General features: G+C 37.3%; 1 protein-coding gene across 2 annotated transcripts; it reads right to left on the reverse strand.

The window, feature by feature from the left end:
* Positions 1-541: 541 nt before the first annotated feature.
* pabir2 (PABIR family member 2) lies at positions 542-16,128 on the reverse strand. 2 transcript variants are annotated; one of them, XM_081383183.1, is made up of 11 exons: positions 15,815-16,123; positions 15,204-15,702; positions 13,713-13,788; positions 13,571-13,624; positions 13,194-13,237; positions 12,922-12,976; positions 11,234-11,335; positions 11,045-11,130; positions 10,890-10,951; positions 10,705-10,801; positions 542-2,792 (listed from the first exon to the last, which is right to left on the reverse strand). In XM_081383183.1, exons 2-11 carry the CDS (start codon positions 15,326-15,328, stop codon positions 2,657-2,659), a joined length of 837 nt encoding a protein of 278 aa, XP_081239309.1. In that variant the 5' UTR covers positions 15,329-15,702; positions 15,815-16,123; the 3' UTR covers positions 542-2,656. The 2 variants fall into 2 exon arrangements, with proteins under 2 accessions (XP_081239309.1, XP_081239308.1); XM_081383182.1 differs by having other exon boundaries at positions 10,890-10,954; positions 15,204-16,128.
* Between the last annotated feature and the right edge of the window lie 3,894 nt (positions 16,129-20,022).

Genomic DNA, 20,022 nt, shown 5'->3' on the forward strand with positions numbered 1-20,022 from the left:
TATTCTCTTCAGGTTATCAATAAATATCATGCGAAAAACTCAAACTCACGCTTAATAATGCAAGCAATGAATGACTCTCTAGCATTTAGGAGTCCACTACCATTCTCCTGTGAATTCTCAGGCATAAAGAGGAATTTCAGCACTCCTTGTTCATCACACAGGTCTATGAGCTCTGAAACACACACACACATATTTTGAATATGAATAATCAAAAGTTATTACATATCTGTTCAACATGTTATCAAACTTAAAAGGCACTTTTATTAAAAATTATAAGTATACCCAACCAATAAAAACTGTCACTTAAGTGGAATTTAATGGACTTTCTAATATCTTTTTGTATCTGCTTTTCTCAGAACTAACTTTGTGCAATTTTTGCGATTATTTTTAGGTAACTGGTCACAATTCATACTGGATTTATGAAGTCGGTTTGCTTCAAGTTCACCGTTATAAAGTGTACAAATACCTGTAGTCTTAACTTGAAACAATACATATAGTTTTAGAATGAAAACCAGTTTCTATTTCCAATAAATGTTCTTTTGAACCATTTTATTCACCAATAGAAGAAAGAAAAAAAAGAATCAGTTTTCACAAAAATATTAAGCAGCATAATTGTTTTTAACACTAAATTAGCATGATTTCTGAAGGATCATGTGACTGAAGACTGGAGTAAAGATGCTGAATATTCAGCTTTGATACATTTTAAAATCTATTAGAATTGAAAATAGTTGTTTTAAATTGTAATACTTAGCAATTACTGTTCTTACAGTATTTGATCAAATAAAAGCAGAACACTTTCAGAAACATTAGGGATAGTTGAGAATTATAAAGTTAATTGTGGAAATGCATCAGCACAGTCTGAGAAAAGGGTCCATTGTCATGGTCAAACAGAACATTTCATTAGGGATGAAAATTTAGGGTACTGAAGAATAAAGAACCATATCAGTTAACACTTATGTTGAGTGACAATTGTGTTTTTAAAGACAAGAACCACACAGACAGAAAACAGTGAACAAGTTTGATATCACGAGACAAGGCAATAAAATAGCTGGACAAATAATTTATTTCTGGGATCTGAAAGTCTCTGATATGATGGGAACAAGAATTGTTCAGGAAGAGTAGAGAACTACACACTCACAACAGCTCTCAGGTCCTCCTCAGAGTTCACATGCACAGGCTTTAAAAGTACTGTACAAGTCGACAGGACAGAAAAATCATTAAATAAAGAATTTGACACGTCCACAGGACAAAAACAAACCAAAGCAAACTAGAAATACATTTCACCCATTACTACAGGACAGAATCTGGATCTACACGACCCACTTTTTGTTTGCAAAGACATTCAGAAAAAGTTTACACTGCAGTTTCATCTTTTCTTATGTGAAAAAAAACCCTCTCTTTCAATCCACTTGAATGAAAAATATTTTACAATCACTTTCTTGCACACAAAAATTAATTTATGATACATTATCTCATGCTTGAGGAAATAAAGCATTCTTTCAATGAAATTTAGAAAAAAAACATTTACAAAGAAAAATACCATTTCCTAAAGTAACTAAAACCCCAAATGAATAACTTCTACAGTTGTACAATTTCTCTTATATACAAATTTAATGGCACACCATTTCAGTATCAGTAGATTACATTTAAAAATTAATTCCACAAATGACTCTCGATGGGGAGGGTTTCATCTTTGTGCACTTCTGCTTAACTATTAAACTGCCAAATGGGTCACTGTTAATAGCCTCTGGAAACGCTGGAAAACAAAAACAAATCATTCTCCTCCAAATGCTTCCATTTGCTTGATTACAAATCACTCAACCCAGCCCGGATGTTTTGCTCCATTCTCTGAAAATTAACAGTTGCACGCACATATTTAGTTTCTCTAGTGTTCAAATCAAGGATTTAGTGGTTACTAACAGATGCAATATTAAATCCCTTCTGCATTAGTTGTGTACAGCAACCATAAACCATTTTAACAGAGAACGAAGTGCCAAGCTCTTTGAAAAATACATTTCCTCCACCTATTTAAAAATCAAGAATAGGCAATTCCTGAAAAATTTAATATGCAAATTCAGAACAAAGCCCTAAATGATATTCCACCCCTTTAAAGTGCAGTTGCACCGCTATTAAAACTCCAGAAGAGGCGGCTGTCAGTTTGCCGGTCAAGCTTTTTGCCTCTGCACGTTTTGCCACAAATCTTATGTACATACTTACATACAAATAAAACAAAAGCCAAAAAATAAATTAAATTCTCACACACAATACCTGTTGGCAAGCTAAGATTGTAAATCAAAGAACGCGCATGTAGTTCTTTTTACAGCGGTTTTCTTTTCAAAAGCCTTATCAAAAAGATAATTGACAAATTGAGGGACCAAAAAAAAGAAAGAATCCAAGATCCTCCTCTGTGACGTTGTTCGCTTTGATGCAGATCTATACACCATGTCTCACATCCATTTATAGCAGCTGATGCAAAAAGCATCCACAGTCTCTCCATGCCCTTACCGAATACACTCCTGGGCCACTTTCCTTTAAATGTAACAGGACAATTCAGGAAAAGAACAGAAGCCATGTTGGGAAGGCATTGAAAAATAAAGAATAATGAGTGGAAGAAAAGCAGCCCCAATCCTTCTCTGATGTGGTGACGCTCGGCGGATCACTTGGGGGAAAGGTCCTGAAGGGGTGTGCGGGGAGAGTTACTGGAGGAGGACGACACTCCTTCCATCTTCGCAGGCGAATCTGAAGAGGAGCCGACGCTACTGAGACTCCCATCTAGAAGATCAGGAGACAGACTGGTGGAGAAACACAGATATGAAGCGCGTTACAGACGGCCCATTATTCAGAATCCATTCAACAACATTTACAATTTACATTTACCAGGCACTTCTGTGCAAAGTTCTCCATTTAAGCCACAATAATATTTGTGAAAAGACTGAGCAGAAAACGAAAAGACTAAACGTAAATGTCTGAAATTACTCCTGTGAGAATGTTAAAGAACACTGATTTTAGCACTGATGGGGTTAACAGTAGTTGAGAATTAGCAATAGAATAGGAGAATTAGCAATAGAAACAATACCATGCAGCCTTAATACTATTTCACAATATTTTAAAGGGTTAGTTTCAGAATGAAAATTCTGTCAGTAATCACTCACCCTCATGTTGTTCCAACCCAGAAAGACTTTAGTTCATCTTCAGAACACAAATTAAGATATTTGATGAAATCCATAGGCTCCTATGGGATCGAAACTTGCCGGCCCAGAAAAGTTAGTAAAGACATCGACAAGTGACTACAGTGGCTCAACCACAAGTTTATCAAGCAACGAGAATACTTTGTGCGCAAAACCCCCCAAAAATAACGACAATTCAACTTAATTTTCTTCAGTGTGGGCCTGAGTGAATTCATGTAGTGTAACAGCGCTTCTGTGTTGTACGTCACCACGTAGGCTCACGTATCACACACGACCAGCGTCGGCCAATATTGAGCCTACGTGGTGACGTACAACACAGAAGCGCTGCGCTGTTACACTGCGTAAACTCACTCAGGCCCACACAGAAGAAAATTAATAGTTGAATTAAGTCGTTATTTTTGCGCACAAAGTATTCTCGTCGCTTGATAAACTTTTGGTTGAGCCACTGTAGTCACTTGGACTATTTTAATTATGTCTTTACTAACTTTTCTGGGCCGGCAAGTTTTGATCCCATAGAAGCCTATGGAGGAGTGATCCAGCCCTCAGATTTAATCAAATATCTTAATTTGTGTTCCGAATACGAACAAAAGTCTTACAGGGTTGGAACAACAGGAGGGCGAGTAATTACTGACAGATTTTTAATTTTTGGGTGAACTAACCCAAGTAAATTTAAGTTTCCAAAAACAGACTGTGTTAAAGAAATGGAACAAATGAAAACAGTGAGTTTTCTCTTTAGCTTGTCATTTAGTTAACATAGTAAACTAGTCTTGTCACAACACTGGAAGTACTAACTGATACAAAACCTTAAAATTAGAATCTTCAATACCATTGGGAAAAATTGCCACAGCATAAAGGGCATAAAAATTGAACCGTACCTAAATTATTGCACTTACTTTCTCTTCAACTTACTATTATTGCTATTCAACTATTATACTTAGTTATACATTAATATTAAACCCTCAAGCTTTTTGGCTGAAAAGTGTAGGGGGAGGCCTTTAGGTTTCCGTTTCAAACACTTATAACTAGAGCTGAAACAACTAATCGATTTAATCGATTAAAATCGATTATTAAAATAGTTGTCAACTAATTTAGTCATCGATTAGTTGCTAAATAACTTTTATTTGCCGTAAGCGGCTCATTTCGTGCATATTTTAAATCTGCGGTGACCAAAGTGTGGCAGTAATGATCCACCGGAGGTTTTACTCAGCCAGTACAGCAGGAGAAGTAGCGAATAGCCAATAGCTGGCCTTGTTTTATGTCACGTGCTTCCCGCACAGCGTCTCTGCAGCATTCAGCGAGATGGCAGCTCGAGAAAGAAAAAGAAAAAAGCGGAAGATGAAACTAATCGAACGAAGCAGCATTCGGCAGTTTAGGATATCGCACAAGAATTGTCAACAAAGAAAACATTTCATCACTGGAGAGGTTGTTTTTTTCCGACACCATCGTATCAATTGATTTTGATTAATATGCGCGAGGGAGAGAGAGAGAGCAAGACAGCGCTTGGGTGAGTGCGCGCGCGCGCGGCCAGGGCTCTCTGTTAAACTGACAGGACTTGTCACAAGCAAATGATACACTTTAACTCTATGATGGTTAAACTCTGCAATTCATTATTTTTACTCAGAACTAATGTTTTGGTAGGAACGAAAGTTTACCATAAATTTACCAAAAAAAGCTACTTTCAACTTTCTGATTGATTTCACAGCATAAGCTATAAAGCTGTTTCCCAGGTATAAGCTGTGTGTTTACAGGAAAAAATAAAATAAAATGCATTTTACTGCAACTGTATTCTTTATTCTTATTCTTCGTGAAAATATGTCCTGCAAGATTCCTTAATAAGCTTTGTTCGGGATGTTAAACTACTTTACTTTAGGAGCCCTAAGGACTGCCATGGTGAAAACATTTAAAATCTCCTTTGTGAAATTTGCTAGACTGAGTACCTATGGGTCAGTGTTTTGATTGCAGAAGAGTTTGACAAAGGATTACTAACACATAATAAAACACAACTCCAAGTATGTTTTTGATGAGGATATGACAATGCAAAATGGTTAAAATCTCTAAAAAGTCTATGTTGAATGATAAAGACCCTTTGTTAATAATTTACTTGGGGAAAAAAATGGCTAAAACTAAAATATAAGTACATAAACCGATTAATCGATTAATCGTAAAAATAATCGTCCGATTAATCGATTACCAAAATAATCGTTAGTTGCAGCCCTACTTATAACAAATCTAAGGAAAAGCTGTAGTCATCGGTCCACAAAAAAAATTGTGCAAATGCGAACTGGTATAGTAAGTAGTAGCCTAAATAATGAGGAACAAAGAAACATTACAAGCAATAAACAAAGAATGCTTTCAGCATTTAAGAAAATCTGAAGATTTTCCATTTAACCCCCTGAGGTCGGCTATCGCGCCGGAGCGATAGGCTCGTTTTTTTCCCGTATGAGTGCAAAAAAAAAATAAAAAAAAAAATAGTGTATGTGTATTTTTTTTTGTGTATGCTCATAATAAAAACTAAGTGTTGTGCTTTTCGCCAAATAAAGAAAAATAAACATGCGAGTTGTGCCTACTCTCCGTCAGTGAAGTCAATTCTGAAACGCGTCCGAAAATGAACTGCAACTCAGCGAATACTCAGTCAAACAGGCATACAGTCACACAGGCATGAAGCTTGAATTCTCTTCTTTTAAATGAAGTAATTTTTATAAAAAACTAATATTCACAGTTTATGTAATATGTATGCAAAGAGAGAGATGTCAGTCGTTCTCATCTCAGCTAATTAAGTTTTAATGTGCTCCGCCCACGGAGAGCGCGCGCTATTCAAACGCAAATGTGAGGCGATCCAAACAAACCTGTGAAACGCCCACATCAGCTGGATAACACACCGCGAGTTCACTTTCAGACTTATGTACTTTACGATGCTGTGAGGAATAATACTATCTTGATAATAATCCTGCAAAAATTTACCTCAGAAGTTCTGGAAGTATCATTTCGAGGAGCAAACGGATCCCGCTGAGGAATTCTGTCAGTTCTGTTTGCTTTGTTCTAATCGGAATGAATGAACGCAAAGATGCGTGCTGTTGTGGAGCGACTACAGCTGGGAAAAATACTGTTTAAATATGAATCGCGTTTCTGTGTATGTATGAATGAATGAACGAACGAACGAACAGATGCGTGCTGTTGTGGAGCGACTACAGCTGGCAAAAATACTGTTTTAATATGAATTGCGAATACAAAGAAAGATTACACTGGAAATATTGTTACAATTTTAAATGTTGTAATTGTATAACCTAAAAATATAAATATAAATATATATATATATATATATATATATATATATATATATATATATATATATATATATATATATATATATATATATATATATATATATATATATATATATATATATATATATATATATATATATAGATAGATGTAAACAAAATCTTAAAAGGTCATTATAAGCCTTCTCTTTAAATAATTTTATTATGCTTTATTAGTGACACATTTGGGAAGAGAATATATTCCAAATCTGAAAATACAGTATGAGAACAATTAACTGCACAATTACTAGAAATGTTTACCTTGGATATTGTACAATTTGCAAGCAAAATTTGTGGAAAAACAACAAACCAGTTATATATTGTCCTTGCATTCTTGTGGCTCAGTCACACACCTGAATGAAAGGCTCATTACGTATGCAGCCTCATTATGCGGGCCCCATTGACTCCGCAGGTGTGAATCACGCCCACCCGCATATGGCCTTTCCAAACAAAAAGTGTTTTACAAGATTTAAATCAATGTATTGTGTTATGTGAATGATTAGGCAGGATGATTTTCACATAATTTTGAAGAAAAAATTCTAGGCAACGTCATCCATTAGTCAAAAGTCTTATTTACATATATTTAGAATGTGTTTTATGGCCTTATTTCAGAAACTTTAGTTTTTTGTTTTTGAAAAAACCATGCATAAACATTATTCTATCAAAAATACAAACATGTACATGCAAGTTGTTCACATATTATGGTAGCCCTGTTTGTGCTAAATAGAGTGAATTTACACCTTTGCCATTAATATGTTTATAAGCAACTGAAAAAAGCACAAATGTCAGGGCATGTCAGAACATCTCAAGGACCCCAAAAACCCCTCAGACCCCAGAGGATTAAGAGCTGTGAGTGATTTTTTTTTTCCTCTCAGCTTTACTGTTTTGATTATTACTGCTGACATAGACAGTGGGAGATCTAATAAGCTGCATTCACACGAATGCACAGATGTCTTTTGAAACACAAGATGTCTTTGTCCCGTCTAATCCCTTAAGAGATAACTGACTGTTTACATCAATTTCAAGTCATAAAAGCATGAGATGAAAGTACATTTAACCACTTGGAGTCACACAGCTGCATGCACAAGCACTTTTTACAAAGTACACGTGAGCCTTTGAAATTGAAAGCAGCCTTTTGTCAATGAGTTTCATATTTTTAATGTATAACCCCACTGCATTCCAAACGACAAATTACGCTTTCATAGAGCATTTGTAACGAGAGGACCGGTGGGCGAAACGGCACACTGCAAGTGTAACATCAAGCAAAGCGTGCATCTGCAGTTAAAAACGAAGCTCAGAATAGATTATAAAATTCTCAGAATCGATCAAGAATCGTTGGAGAGAGAATCGCGATTCAAACTTTTTTTTCCTCTCCCAACCCTAACTGGTACCAGTTGCATTTACAAATGAAAGTTAAACACACATGCAGGATGGAGTTAAAAGCATTTACTGGGAACCAAGCTACTATGAGACACTGAAAACACTGGATCATGAGCGTGCTGCGCCCTGAAATACGCAGCGCAACGAACAATACACTTCAGTGAATTGACACCGCAGTGTGCATTTCAATTGAAGGAGAGAAGAAAGAGCTAGAAAGCGGAGATGATATTGTTGTATCCATACTTAAAAAAATTAGTAATGAATCCAAATATACTACTAGGGCTGTGCGATATAGCAAAAAAAAAAAAAGCATCACAATATATTGTTTCGTATCATTCGGTATCGATAATTATTGACATTTTTATAACCTTTTTTTAAGACAAGAAGAAAAGTTTGAATTTAAACCAGTTTTTTATTCATTTATCCACATTAAGGCAAACAAATTATATTAATTTTAGCAGTCAAAAATAAAACATACACAAATATCTTTGTGTCTTATTTTAAGATATAGTAGTAAGTGTTAAAGAAACGCTTGAACTTAAAATGTTACAATGTGTGCAATGCAAAAGTTTAAACGTAGAATAATCAATGCAAACTTTGAGGTAGCTCAACATCTGTAGTAAGTAGGGGTGTAACGGTTTACAAAATTCACGGTTCTGGTCGATGCAACACAGTGGTGTCACTTTAGAATGCCCCAGTCAAACATAACACCATAAATTTGCAGTACTTTTCCTTTTACTGAAAATAACGGCGTGGCATGTTTTAGGCTACTCACGCGCTTCAGTCTGTAGCAGAAAAGCACAGGCTGACAAACACACAAAACCAGGCAGAAAAGTTTGCGTGCTATCAAGGTGTAATTTACAAGGAGTAATTTACAAGGAGTTGTATTTGTGAATATGTATCTTAATATTTACTTAAAAGTCAGAGTTGTGTATCAATATTTACGATTACTACCAAATTGAAATGAGCTAGAAAACCTCGCTCATTTAAGAACGTGCATTTATTGCATGGACGGAGCAAGAACAATGCGAATGCAACAATGTACGAGGCAAACTGTCTACTTAAATAACAGCGCAATAAGAACAGGGTTCCCACTCTAAACCAAGTGTCAAATTCCCTGACTTTTCCCTGACTTTCACTGACTAAAAAGATGAATTTCCATGACCTATAATGAACGGCAAAATGTGAACGGCTGTGAAGTGCACCCTCACCCATATTTGATAGCTCAATAGTAGTTTTACAATTTTTACATTTAGCTTTTCTGTCGTCTACTTTTAACACCCAGTCTTTAAATTGTTCATTTTGTAGCCAAAGCTCTTGAAATTTACATTTTCCTGGCATTTGTGCCTAAGTCGAATGCAGTCACCTGTACCTGTTAACTAAGTGATTTCCAATTGGGCGGCAAGGGAATAAATATGGCGCTCAAAATAGGCTAAGCACAACAATACAGAAAGGTGTGTGAAACAGCGCGATACATTTTTTTTTCAAATTTTGATAAATGGAAACTAAAATTTAAAGCAACAAACTAAATTCCCTGATATTCCATGACTTGGACAAAAAATATATAAAATTCCCTGACTTTCAATGTCTGGAATAGACCTTTTAAAATTCCATGACATTCCAGAAATTCCATGACCCGTGGGAACCCTGTAAGAATGCCCTGTTCAGTAATTAACATAGGACGCGTTTTTGTGATTAAAACACGAGACGCACTTAAGTGCAGGTCTAGAGACGCCGTTTTTAAAAGCATTTTTATCTTGAGTGCCGCATTTTAGAAAGCCATGTCATACAATAGCTTACTCTGACTGTTGCGCTCTCATCTAGAACCTTTTGCAATCACTAACCCAACCGTACGTCTAGGTTGATGTTTAAATTCGAAACGATGGAAAAGTAGTGCAATGGAATGAAAAACACATTCTGTGAGGCATTTAAATTACAATTAAATGTAGAAACATTGCTATAGTAACATTAGGCTTCAATCACTTTGTTTCCCAATTATCACTGGATGGAAGAAAAGTGAAAACGTTAGCATTAAATGATCTTGTCAAAAAAGTTTCTATCCATCTGTTGTAACAGTGTACTGAGTGCACAGTTACAGGGTTTACTTTTTATTCACATTCATATTTTTTAAACAATCTTTGTGAAAAATACTGTAATAGGATTGCAGATTCAAGAAGGTGCCATCTAAAGTATAAGCATGTTTATTTTAAAGATTTGTTTCCTAATTTTACACACACGACTACCCCGCTCTAAGATATCGTCAATCAAAAACACAATATCGGTCGACCACTAGATACTGTCAGTCGACTCAAGTATATACAGAAAGCGAAGATCACTGCATTTTAATCACTGAAGCGGTCAATGCTGTGCAATTGAATCTCATATTGACTGTTTATACTTTGTTGGTTAAAATAAAGGATTTAAGCATAAAGAACTTGCCCTGGACAAACTTTGCAATTTTGAGAGGATTCTGATAAACATCTGACTGGCCACTGCGTTCACACCCAACATGTCTGTAATTGGCTACAAAGCTCAATGCTGCAAAAACACAAATAGAAACCTTTGACACTCTTCAGATCGCTTGCACAAATACTCACGGGAGAGTTTAAGCAGTGAGCTATTAGCTGGTACTGATACTGCAGAACAGCGTCATATTACATGATCAAATAAATCTTTGGCAGGACAAAGGATTCATTTTGGCGGCCGCTTAAATACTTTCAATGCAGGAAAACCCCTGGTTCACAACATAACATCCAAATACACACTCGTTATATAAAGATACTCGATTAAAATAAAATCCAACTGAGAGAACTCACCAAGTGTTAAGTTCAGGCAAGTGTGACACCTCTGTGGACAGCATGTTGGTGGTTCCCTGAAATAGTCTCTTGGGTTGGCTTTCTGTCTCCATTTCACCTGAGCATACAGAGAAAGTGAGGTTTATAGGTTTCCCACCAAGTTTAATGATATTACAAAAGCAAATGCGTTGTGAACGCTCCCTCACCTTTGCGTTTGAGGTTGCCCATAATGCTGGGCCTGATGCAGTTGATCGGGCTCTGACTCCTCCTGCTGGGCAAACTTTTTGATATCAGCTACTCGGCTTTAATTATTCTATAATATTATGCCTAACATCAGCGGGTTGATTGAAGCAGAACGCACCTGAAGCGGCGTGTTGGGCTGGGAACAGGGCTGGGCGTCAGACCGTTACTGCTCACCAGAATTTGAAGAGATGGAGAGAAACACTGCTGCTCAGAGAGAGAGAGAGAAAGAGAGAGGGAGACAAAGTAAATCAAAGCATAAAGCCTTGAATTAAAACTATAGCATCTTTTAGAAGAAAAGAAATGATACCTTCTTTCCAATCCCTCTGGTGGGTGAAGGAGCAGGAGACACGGGCACAAAATCAATCCTCTTTGGAGATGACGATGAAGATTTCTCAAGATCATTATCACTCTATTGAATCAAAACACAATTTAAATCACTTAGCACACTTACACAACATGACAGTATTACTGCAAATTAAAGGGATACTTCACCTCTGGGAAGATGAATGTGTATTTAAAATAGGTCATTTAAGTAGAAGAAATGTGAAGAAATTTTTGAATTTGGAGCTTTCTAGACTGAGAAAAGCCAGAAAATGTATTTTTGGCTTATGTGGATGAAAGACAACAACTCCCAGAATGCACTTGCTTCGCTGCCTTAGGAGGCCACGCCTACCGGTAAGAGTGCGCAGTTGTAAACAACAAAGCTAGCCTACGTGATGAGTTTGCGAGGGATTTAGAGATCGTCCAAAATGTCCGGGATTCGGCTTTTGCTTTCTACAGTCGCCATTCATCATGTTTACTGTGGCGAGCAGGACGAGGCTGACGGCCGCGGGAGAACAGCGCGAGGCCGGTGGCGTCATTACTGAGACGCGCCGGGTCTCGCATCTCTCACGGAGGAGCGGGAATTTTTCTTAGCAATGGTAAAACGCACATCAACCGATCACTTGTTTAGCGTTCATGTAAACACTACATTCAAATTCACCAATCGGAATGAATTCAGTTAGATTGAAAGGTGTGCATGTAAACAATGAATGGCGACCGCAGAAAGCAAAAGCTGAATCCCGGACATTTTGAACGATCTCGCCCGCCGGACAAGTCCGGGAAAAGGAGGATGGTTACTTACTCAGCTTTCTCCTACTATTCAGCTTTCTCCACAGAACAAGAGCCTGCTAGCTTAGCTTCCAAAGAAAGACGGCTGACACTGTGTACATTCTGTGAGTGAGATCCCACCCTCTATGGGCGGGTTGAAAACATGCGGAACAACGCCATCTACTGGCTGTAGTCTTTAGCCTCTGGCCAGAAAATCCTCCGATGACGCAAAATGACGATTTTTGCGTCATCGGAGGATTTTTTCCAGACAAAAAATACATAAATCTCTTGTCTCAGGGGGATATGAGGGTGGAAAGCATGGTAATTCGAAAATACTACAGGTTTTCTACTAATACAAAGCTTAATGCTAAATCCTGAAGTAACCCTTTAACCACTTCGTTCCTAATGCAGTGTTGGAGTTTTATACTACCAATCCAGTCTGATCTTGAGAGACCGGTGGCCCTGTTGACTCCATAAGCTTTTCTCTAGCATGCTTCCATTTCCCCTTCCACAGTCCCATCAATAAGGGAAAGAGGAAGTGTAGCAACATTGCTACTGCATGCATATTATCAGCAAAATTGTTAACTGTTTGCGTAGATTCATGTTTAACCTAAAATATGTACTTTGCTTTTTTATTTTGTATTGTTATACACTCACTACCGTTTAATAGTTTGAAATCCTTAAGATTAATGACTGCTGAAAATTCAGTTGCGCTATCACAGGAATTACATTTGAAAACATTAAAATGGAAGTTAAAAATATTACTTTTTTCAAATTAAATGCAGCCTTGGTGCAGAGACTTTTTTTTTTTTTTAAGTAAAAAAAACAAAAAAAAAAACAGCCTGAACTTTTGAAGGGCAGTGTTTTTTAAAAAAAAATAATAAAATAAAAAAAATAAAAACTTACCAGACTAAGACTCTCCTCCCAAGACTGGCTCATCTGCATGGCTGCCTGCACCTCTCTAGATAAATCGACATTATAAAGGAAAATAAATACAGAATAAGGAATGAGGAGAGATTTTCCCTTCCAACCAATGAGCAGAGCGAGCAGTTTAATAAAACCCTTATTTGATTGTACACAGGATCATGAATGTTATGAACACTATGGAAACAGACAAAACCTGCAGTCAACAACTGATAAACCAATGCCTTGGGGGTTCAGCAGATGTGAGCTCTTACCGTTCATGGGCAGTTTCACGGTTCATCACATCAACACCCTCTTCCTACAAACAAGCAAGCATATAAGAAACCCCATGAGGAAATCACCAACTGTGACTATCTACAATATCACTGTGACCACTAAATATCACTTCTACTAAATATCACTGTGACTTTCTACACATCTATAAAACTATATGTTGGAGTGCGGTACTACCAACCAGTCTAATTAAGAAAGACTGGTGGTTTGCGAAAACTCAAATCTAATTTTAGCATGTACTTTAAGACACACTCCCATATGCGCACATAAAAGTGGTGGGTCTGACATGCTGTTAAGATCATAGAATATGAAATATCTTCAAGTCATATTTCATGGAATGTTGATGCAAACTTTGTACCTGTTTGATTCTTTGTAGTCTTGTGCTAGGAACACGTACTGGCGAAGATGGAACCTAAAAAACATAAAACATCCAATACGCAAATTGCATAAAGCAAAACATCAATTCACACATTCACAGCATTCTGAACCTTTCTACGTACCACATTAGGTCGAACAACAGTAGTACTGTTTCTTCTGCTGCGGAGAACCTCTCTCTGGAACACATGTGAAGCATCACTGGAGAAAGAGAAAGAACTTTCAACTTTTCATGTACTAAAAAAAAAATTTAAACATTGAAGTCACAATGAAAATGAAGTAATGAAAGAGCTTTTCTTCCATATTGTAATTTACTTCAGGGTAATATCAAGAAAATGTAGGGCAGAGACTTCTATGCATCAGTTGTTGACTGGATTGAGATGCGAACGCTGCACTCAAATAGATGCAGATGAATGCAGGGGGCGGAGTTTAGACGCACTAAATGATTGGAGGAGTCCTACATAGGTCACCAGAAAAATAAAATAAAAGTGTTGTTTCACTGGTAGGTCTAATTATGACATTGAAAATGTTTTAACCTTGTAATGTTTAATCAAAGTCAGCATGAAAAGGAAATTGCATCCTTTCTTCCCCATTAAGACACATCCGAGTGAAACAAGCTTCTCAAACAAGAGAAGAAAAAAAAAAAAAGTAGGGTGGGACATTTTGTCCATTGGGAATTGATTGGATCGTTGTGGTTTGTTATAGCGGTGATGTCATGTGAGTGACAGGCTGTCCTCGTGCCAGTAAAAACGTCATTGGTGAAGAGAAGACGCTGCAAGAGGGAGAAGTTATTTCGGATTAGGATGACGAGGGCACATTAATAAATATTAAAAATAATAAATCTGCAATATTCCATAATTTTTTTTAAAAAAAAAGGTCTATTTTGATGTCATGTCACGCACAGATGAATTGCTAAGATATAAAATATGCATTTATATAGACTGTAAATGTATTTCATGCCAACTTTAATCGCAGTACTAATGTGCAAGTTTTATACCACCAACAGTCTTCGAGCGACTGGCAGCCCTGATGACTCAAAGCATGTCATTCTAGCATGGATGCATGTCTTTACTCTATACCAGTGAGAGAGCACCCACAACAGCCATGCATGGCATCTCTCAAAAGCATTTTATGCATTTCAATCTGGAAATTATACGGTGCCGACATTTCTTAAAAATGGGGTATATTTACTCAATTAAAAAAGGGTAAGCAACTCTTTGTGAGAATAACTTTTACTTTGTGTATGTGTATAATTGTGTTTATATGTGAAGCCAAATGAGAATTTTCACATTGGTGGACAAAGTGTGGGAACTCACCATCAAGGCTGGGAACATACCCATAATGCCCCAAAATGATGTGCATCCTTGCTCGCAAACCCATCTTAATCAGCAACCAGGTTTCAAAAACCAGCTTGACCACTTTTAACTGGCATGGCTAGTTTGGACTAATTAAAAACCAGTCTGCGACTAGCTTAAGCTGGATCTCTCAGCATGGTCAAGCATCCTCACCAGGTTGAAAGAAACTTCCGAAATGTTCATAAGGTCCAGATGAACATAACATACCAACATAAGACAGTAACTGCTCTAAACACAACGAGAAATGCAATCAATCCTCACCTTAGGCCGTTTATCATGGGCTCGCTGTTAGATCGTCTCAAGTGGCCATCACTCTGAACAAGTGACGATGGGATGTCCAGGTCCAGCTCCATCTTCTCTTGCGACATGGTTCCTTGATTGTTCATCGTTATTGTCCTTGTACGTATGCCACAAAAAAGCACATAGGTTGCAAAGCTACATCGTTGAAACGGACAAAGCAGATCAAGGCCTCAGTTTACTATGTGCATTTTATAGCCAATTTAGAAAGATTGGGGTTTGTATCGTTGTTAGGGTCAATGTAGATCTCGATCAATGTCTAAGGAAATGATCCGTGGGTTTCTGCAAACCAACATTCTGCTTGTTCGACGTGCACCGAGTATCTTCCTAGAAAACTCTCCACGTTCTGGTCCAAACTTGTAGATCCAGCGGCTGGTTAGCTGCGAGCTAATGTGAAAGGGGTTTGGCCCATGCACACTATTCCTGTGCTGTTAGCTTAGCTTGATGGCGGACAAGAACCAGTCTAAACAGCTCCAGTCAAGTTTTGGAGTGCATGTGGAAAGGATGATGAGAAAGCAACATTTAAAGCAGGAAAGCATGAAGGTTAAGTCATTAAACAGTGAGCGCAATAATACCAAAAGTTGAATGCACAACAGTGTTCAGCTGGCCATCATCACGTTGCTAACTAGCTTGCTGTCCGTGATGGGTTGCTGGGCAAACGCATGTAAATCACTAGACAAGCGCGCGGCTCCTCTCTGACAACTTCTGTTTGACAATTTGGCGTGTCAGTATCTAGTTGAATAAGTTTGTAACTTAGTTGCGTCAATCATAGGTTAGCATGCTGTTTATCTATTTTCTGGACGCCGCAGTGTACCCACAGCTCAGATAAGAGTCCCGCCCCTTCTGTTCCTACCGGATTGACCGACGGCATCGTGAACCAATCCGAAACTTGATGGCCACCGGCGTGCCTTTTTGAATGGCAACCGTTCAGGTAAACAGCCAATGAGATCACATTTCCTGGAGACGTTTCCCTGCGCACGCCGTTGAACGCATGCGCATTCTCTTTGTTGCTTTAAAAAAAAAACTTTTTTTTAATTAAGAGATACTTTAGATTTTGTGAAATACTTATATATCACAGTTTAACATTATGAATATGTAACATATTGGATATTTGAAATGTACAATTCTGTATAAAGTCTACTACTTTCAGCTTGTCAGAATGCTTCAAAATAGCCTTTGGCTTTTTTTAAATAATAAATTGCAGTGACTTGACCCCTCAGCCATACTTGCCTCAGTATGATTTACACCAGTGCATCACCGTTGGCCTTGGTCTATTGTTTGTGTACCCCTACTACCAAAATAGCCATTACTACCAACATCGTTTCTCCTTTTTAGAGGTTTATAGTGGATTTCTCAGAGATTTTATGCTTCTGAGAATTTGTTTTACTTATGTTTTCTGGAATGTCATCAAAATACAGAAAATAAACAAGAGAATAAACTTTTACCCCTGGTTTCACAGACAAGGCTTAAGCTAATCCCAGACTAAAATCCATTAAATGCTTAAAATATGTCAGTGCCATTGTTTTGTCTCAAGGTGCTCACCAGCACATTTTTTTTTCTAATGCACATTAATAAAAGCTACTTAAATGCCCTAATTTAACTAAGGCCTAATCGTGGCTTAATATAAGCCCTGTCTGTGAAACCAGGCCTTAATCTTACCCACAAATATAGCACAGATGGAATAACATGGAGTTGTCAAGAAAAAAATCCTAAAAAATTATTTCCTTTAATTTAAGATAAACACAAAGGACATTAAGTTTTACCAAGGTTTTACTTTATTCTTTTCTACATGACTTAGACTTTGACTTCTGTCGAAACATGTCCTTACACATTACACTTCACCGTGTGACGACACACTCTCTCCACCCTAAATCCAATTTAGCATAAAATAGCTTTACACAGAACACACCAGGAATGAGCAACACCCGAGTCACATGTTTCTTTACAGCTCACTGCAAGGCCTTTGTCTGGCAGCAGACAATGTTTCTTTTCTCTTCTTTTAATGAGAGACACAAGATTTTCAGCCAGGCGACTGCAAGCAAGGTCATTACGCAGGTCAGGTGATGGTAACTTCAGCTGACTTTTGTAGAAATAAATCACCTCTATTAAAATAATAAAACTACTAGGAAGAGAGTTATTTGTTTTAAGGTTTAGAATAATCAAGAGCTTACAGAACAAATAAGCAGGAAGGAGACAATAATGGTTGATTAAGCCAGTACCAAACGTTTAATGGAAACAATTACGAGGTTGAATTATAAGATTATATGGGTTTTATTAGAATATACTCCATTAAAACCAGAAACTTTGTTTGTTGAGAGAACAAGTTGGCTGCTCCAAAAGGCATGACAACATCCTGAGGGGATATAGTGTGCTGCCTAAGTAGTAAACGTGCCACGACACTGCAGTTGCACTCCTCCTCCGTTACTCTACGGGGGATGTTGTACAGCTCACGCTCCCACAAAGCTTTGCAGGAGACCGTACAATGAAATTTGGTGCGTTTTTTTTACATTTCGGCGCCATTTTCGATTGGACCCGAGGTAAGTTTGGATTTTTGGGGGAATTATTTTTCAGGATTTTTCCCTCCTCGTTCTCACGCTGTCAAGTTGTGTGCTGTTCATTAATTTCTGAGGCGTCTGACCTTCCTAAAGAGACGGGGGTGTTTAACGCGCCTGTTGGCGTTGAGTCGCCTTCACTACTTTTGAGCCTTTGTTTGAAAACGCTGCTGTAGTTGTGCGCGCGCGGAGAAAAGCTGTCCACTTTAATGTCACTTTGTTTAGTACACGATCATAATCTCAAAGTTGTTTCATTTTGACGCGTGTCAATGAAAAGTTCGACTTTTTATCGGTCGTTTGTATTTAACTCGAATTTCTCAATATAGCTTTATGACCAACATCCTCTTTTATTATTACTACGAAGTTGCCTATTTAGGGAACCTGTGTAATCGGAAGATGAGGAAACACCCCACGGTGTGTTGATATACATTTTCGAAGGTGGCTGGCTACTAAACGAAATATATTTTGTACTTTTTAATTGTTTGATTCCGCTCACTTCAACATGGGGCTATTTCTGTTGTTTTACACAATTGTAAAAGTGCTGAGTAGGCAGTTGTGAACTACACCCTGTATGTGGCATCCAGCTGAATGTGCGTGTCTGGAGCTTTTCTTACAACCCCAGCATGGCCTGTAGCTACAAAATATTAAAAACATTTTTTTTATATAATAATAATAATATGTACATGTTATATTGTTATTTTTTACTTGCCTTAAATATGCTGATGATTCAGTTTAAGCATGTACATTTTTTTTATGTAGGCAACAATTGATTTAAAAGTTTTCTATAAATCCTTTTTTTTTTTTTTTTTTTACTTTTTAATGTACATGTACATATATGTATATTTTATTTTAAGAACAAGTAAGGCCCTCTGCACACCAGACCGTGACATGCAGTATTGAGGATATGTCTGGTCATGTCTGCCTGGCGAAGGCTCTTATTTTTGTACTTTATTAGTTGCTAATCAACAACTATGTATACAAACAGCAGCTTTTAAAATTATAACTTCCTATCATTTAAATACAGATGTATCCATATTAATACGCAACTGACAGAAACTCTAAAATACTTTATCTGGTATGCATTTGCAGGTTGTATTTTCAAATGTATCGTGGTGTATAGATCTCTCTTTTTTGTAATAACCTAACGCAAAAATACTATTTTGAATTTATTTTCAAAGAACATTGGATATAAACTTGAGGCCTATTTTACCACCCTGTTTTTCCTGTCACAGACCCACCAGGTGGCGCTCCCTCTTAATGACATTTGGAACCGTCGATAACACCAATATTTCCATAATATTCCATAATTGTACAGACATATGTATGATAACTGATAGGTCAACATTGAATTCTAAAAATATATCTTAATATTAGTGTTTCATGAAATGCAAGAATTGGAAGTTGCTTTTAGAAATAACATTGTCATCACTGGTTAATTACCGGAATAGCAAGTTGAACCCACACTGAGAGGAAGAGAATGAACATGTCAAATGCTCTGACTGTCACAACTCTAGCAGTACGTTATGTTTTTTTTTTGGTGATCATCAAGAGCTGCTAGAGGACTGTTTCTGTGTTCCACCCAGCGCAAGAGACCAGCAGAATGTACTATAGCAGCACATAAATACTGGAGGTGAATGTGGTGTTATCCAGTATTACTGTTCTGCTTTAGTAAGACCTGTCAGCACTTACAGACTCCAAAGAGCCACAGCAGATCCTTGCCCGAGAGCTCAACATACCCATGCATTTATGTGATGGAAAAACACTGCATGCCTGTACTGTAGATGAACAATGCTGTTAAATAAAATAAATACATTTCCTTATGTGTACCTGGTTATTCACTTGTTATTTCAGAAAATATTTTAAGAGCAAGATTTATGTAGTCTCGATTTTGTGATCTGCTGTAATACCTTAATCTAGCTTTCTTATAAACCTTGCATCGTATACTATGAATACTGTTGGCTCTATGACGAATTGCTTATGTTCCTCTGTGGAAAGATGCTTTGGATAAAAGCATCTGGTAAAGGCATAAATGTAAATGTTAAAATGGAGTTTTGACCAGAACAAGAGGGAAAGTAGGGAATAGGCCTGCGCTGGTATTAACTATAACACGACGGAACACCATTTTAATATTATTTTATGCTACTAGTTATTCCTAAAACAACAGTGTGCTACATTATAATGTGACCTATTCAACAATGTTGGCGAGATAAGGAAAGTTAGGAGAACACTCA

The sequence above is a fragment of the Scardinius erythrophthalmus genome (assembly GCF_964197995.2).
Source record: "Scardinius erythrophthalmus genome assembly, chromosome: 13".
In the NCBI taxonomy this organism is placed as follows: Eukaryota; Metazoa; Chordata; class Actinopteri; order Cypriniformes; family Leuciscidae; genus Scardinius; species Scardinius erythrophthalmus.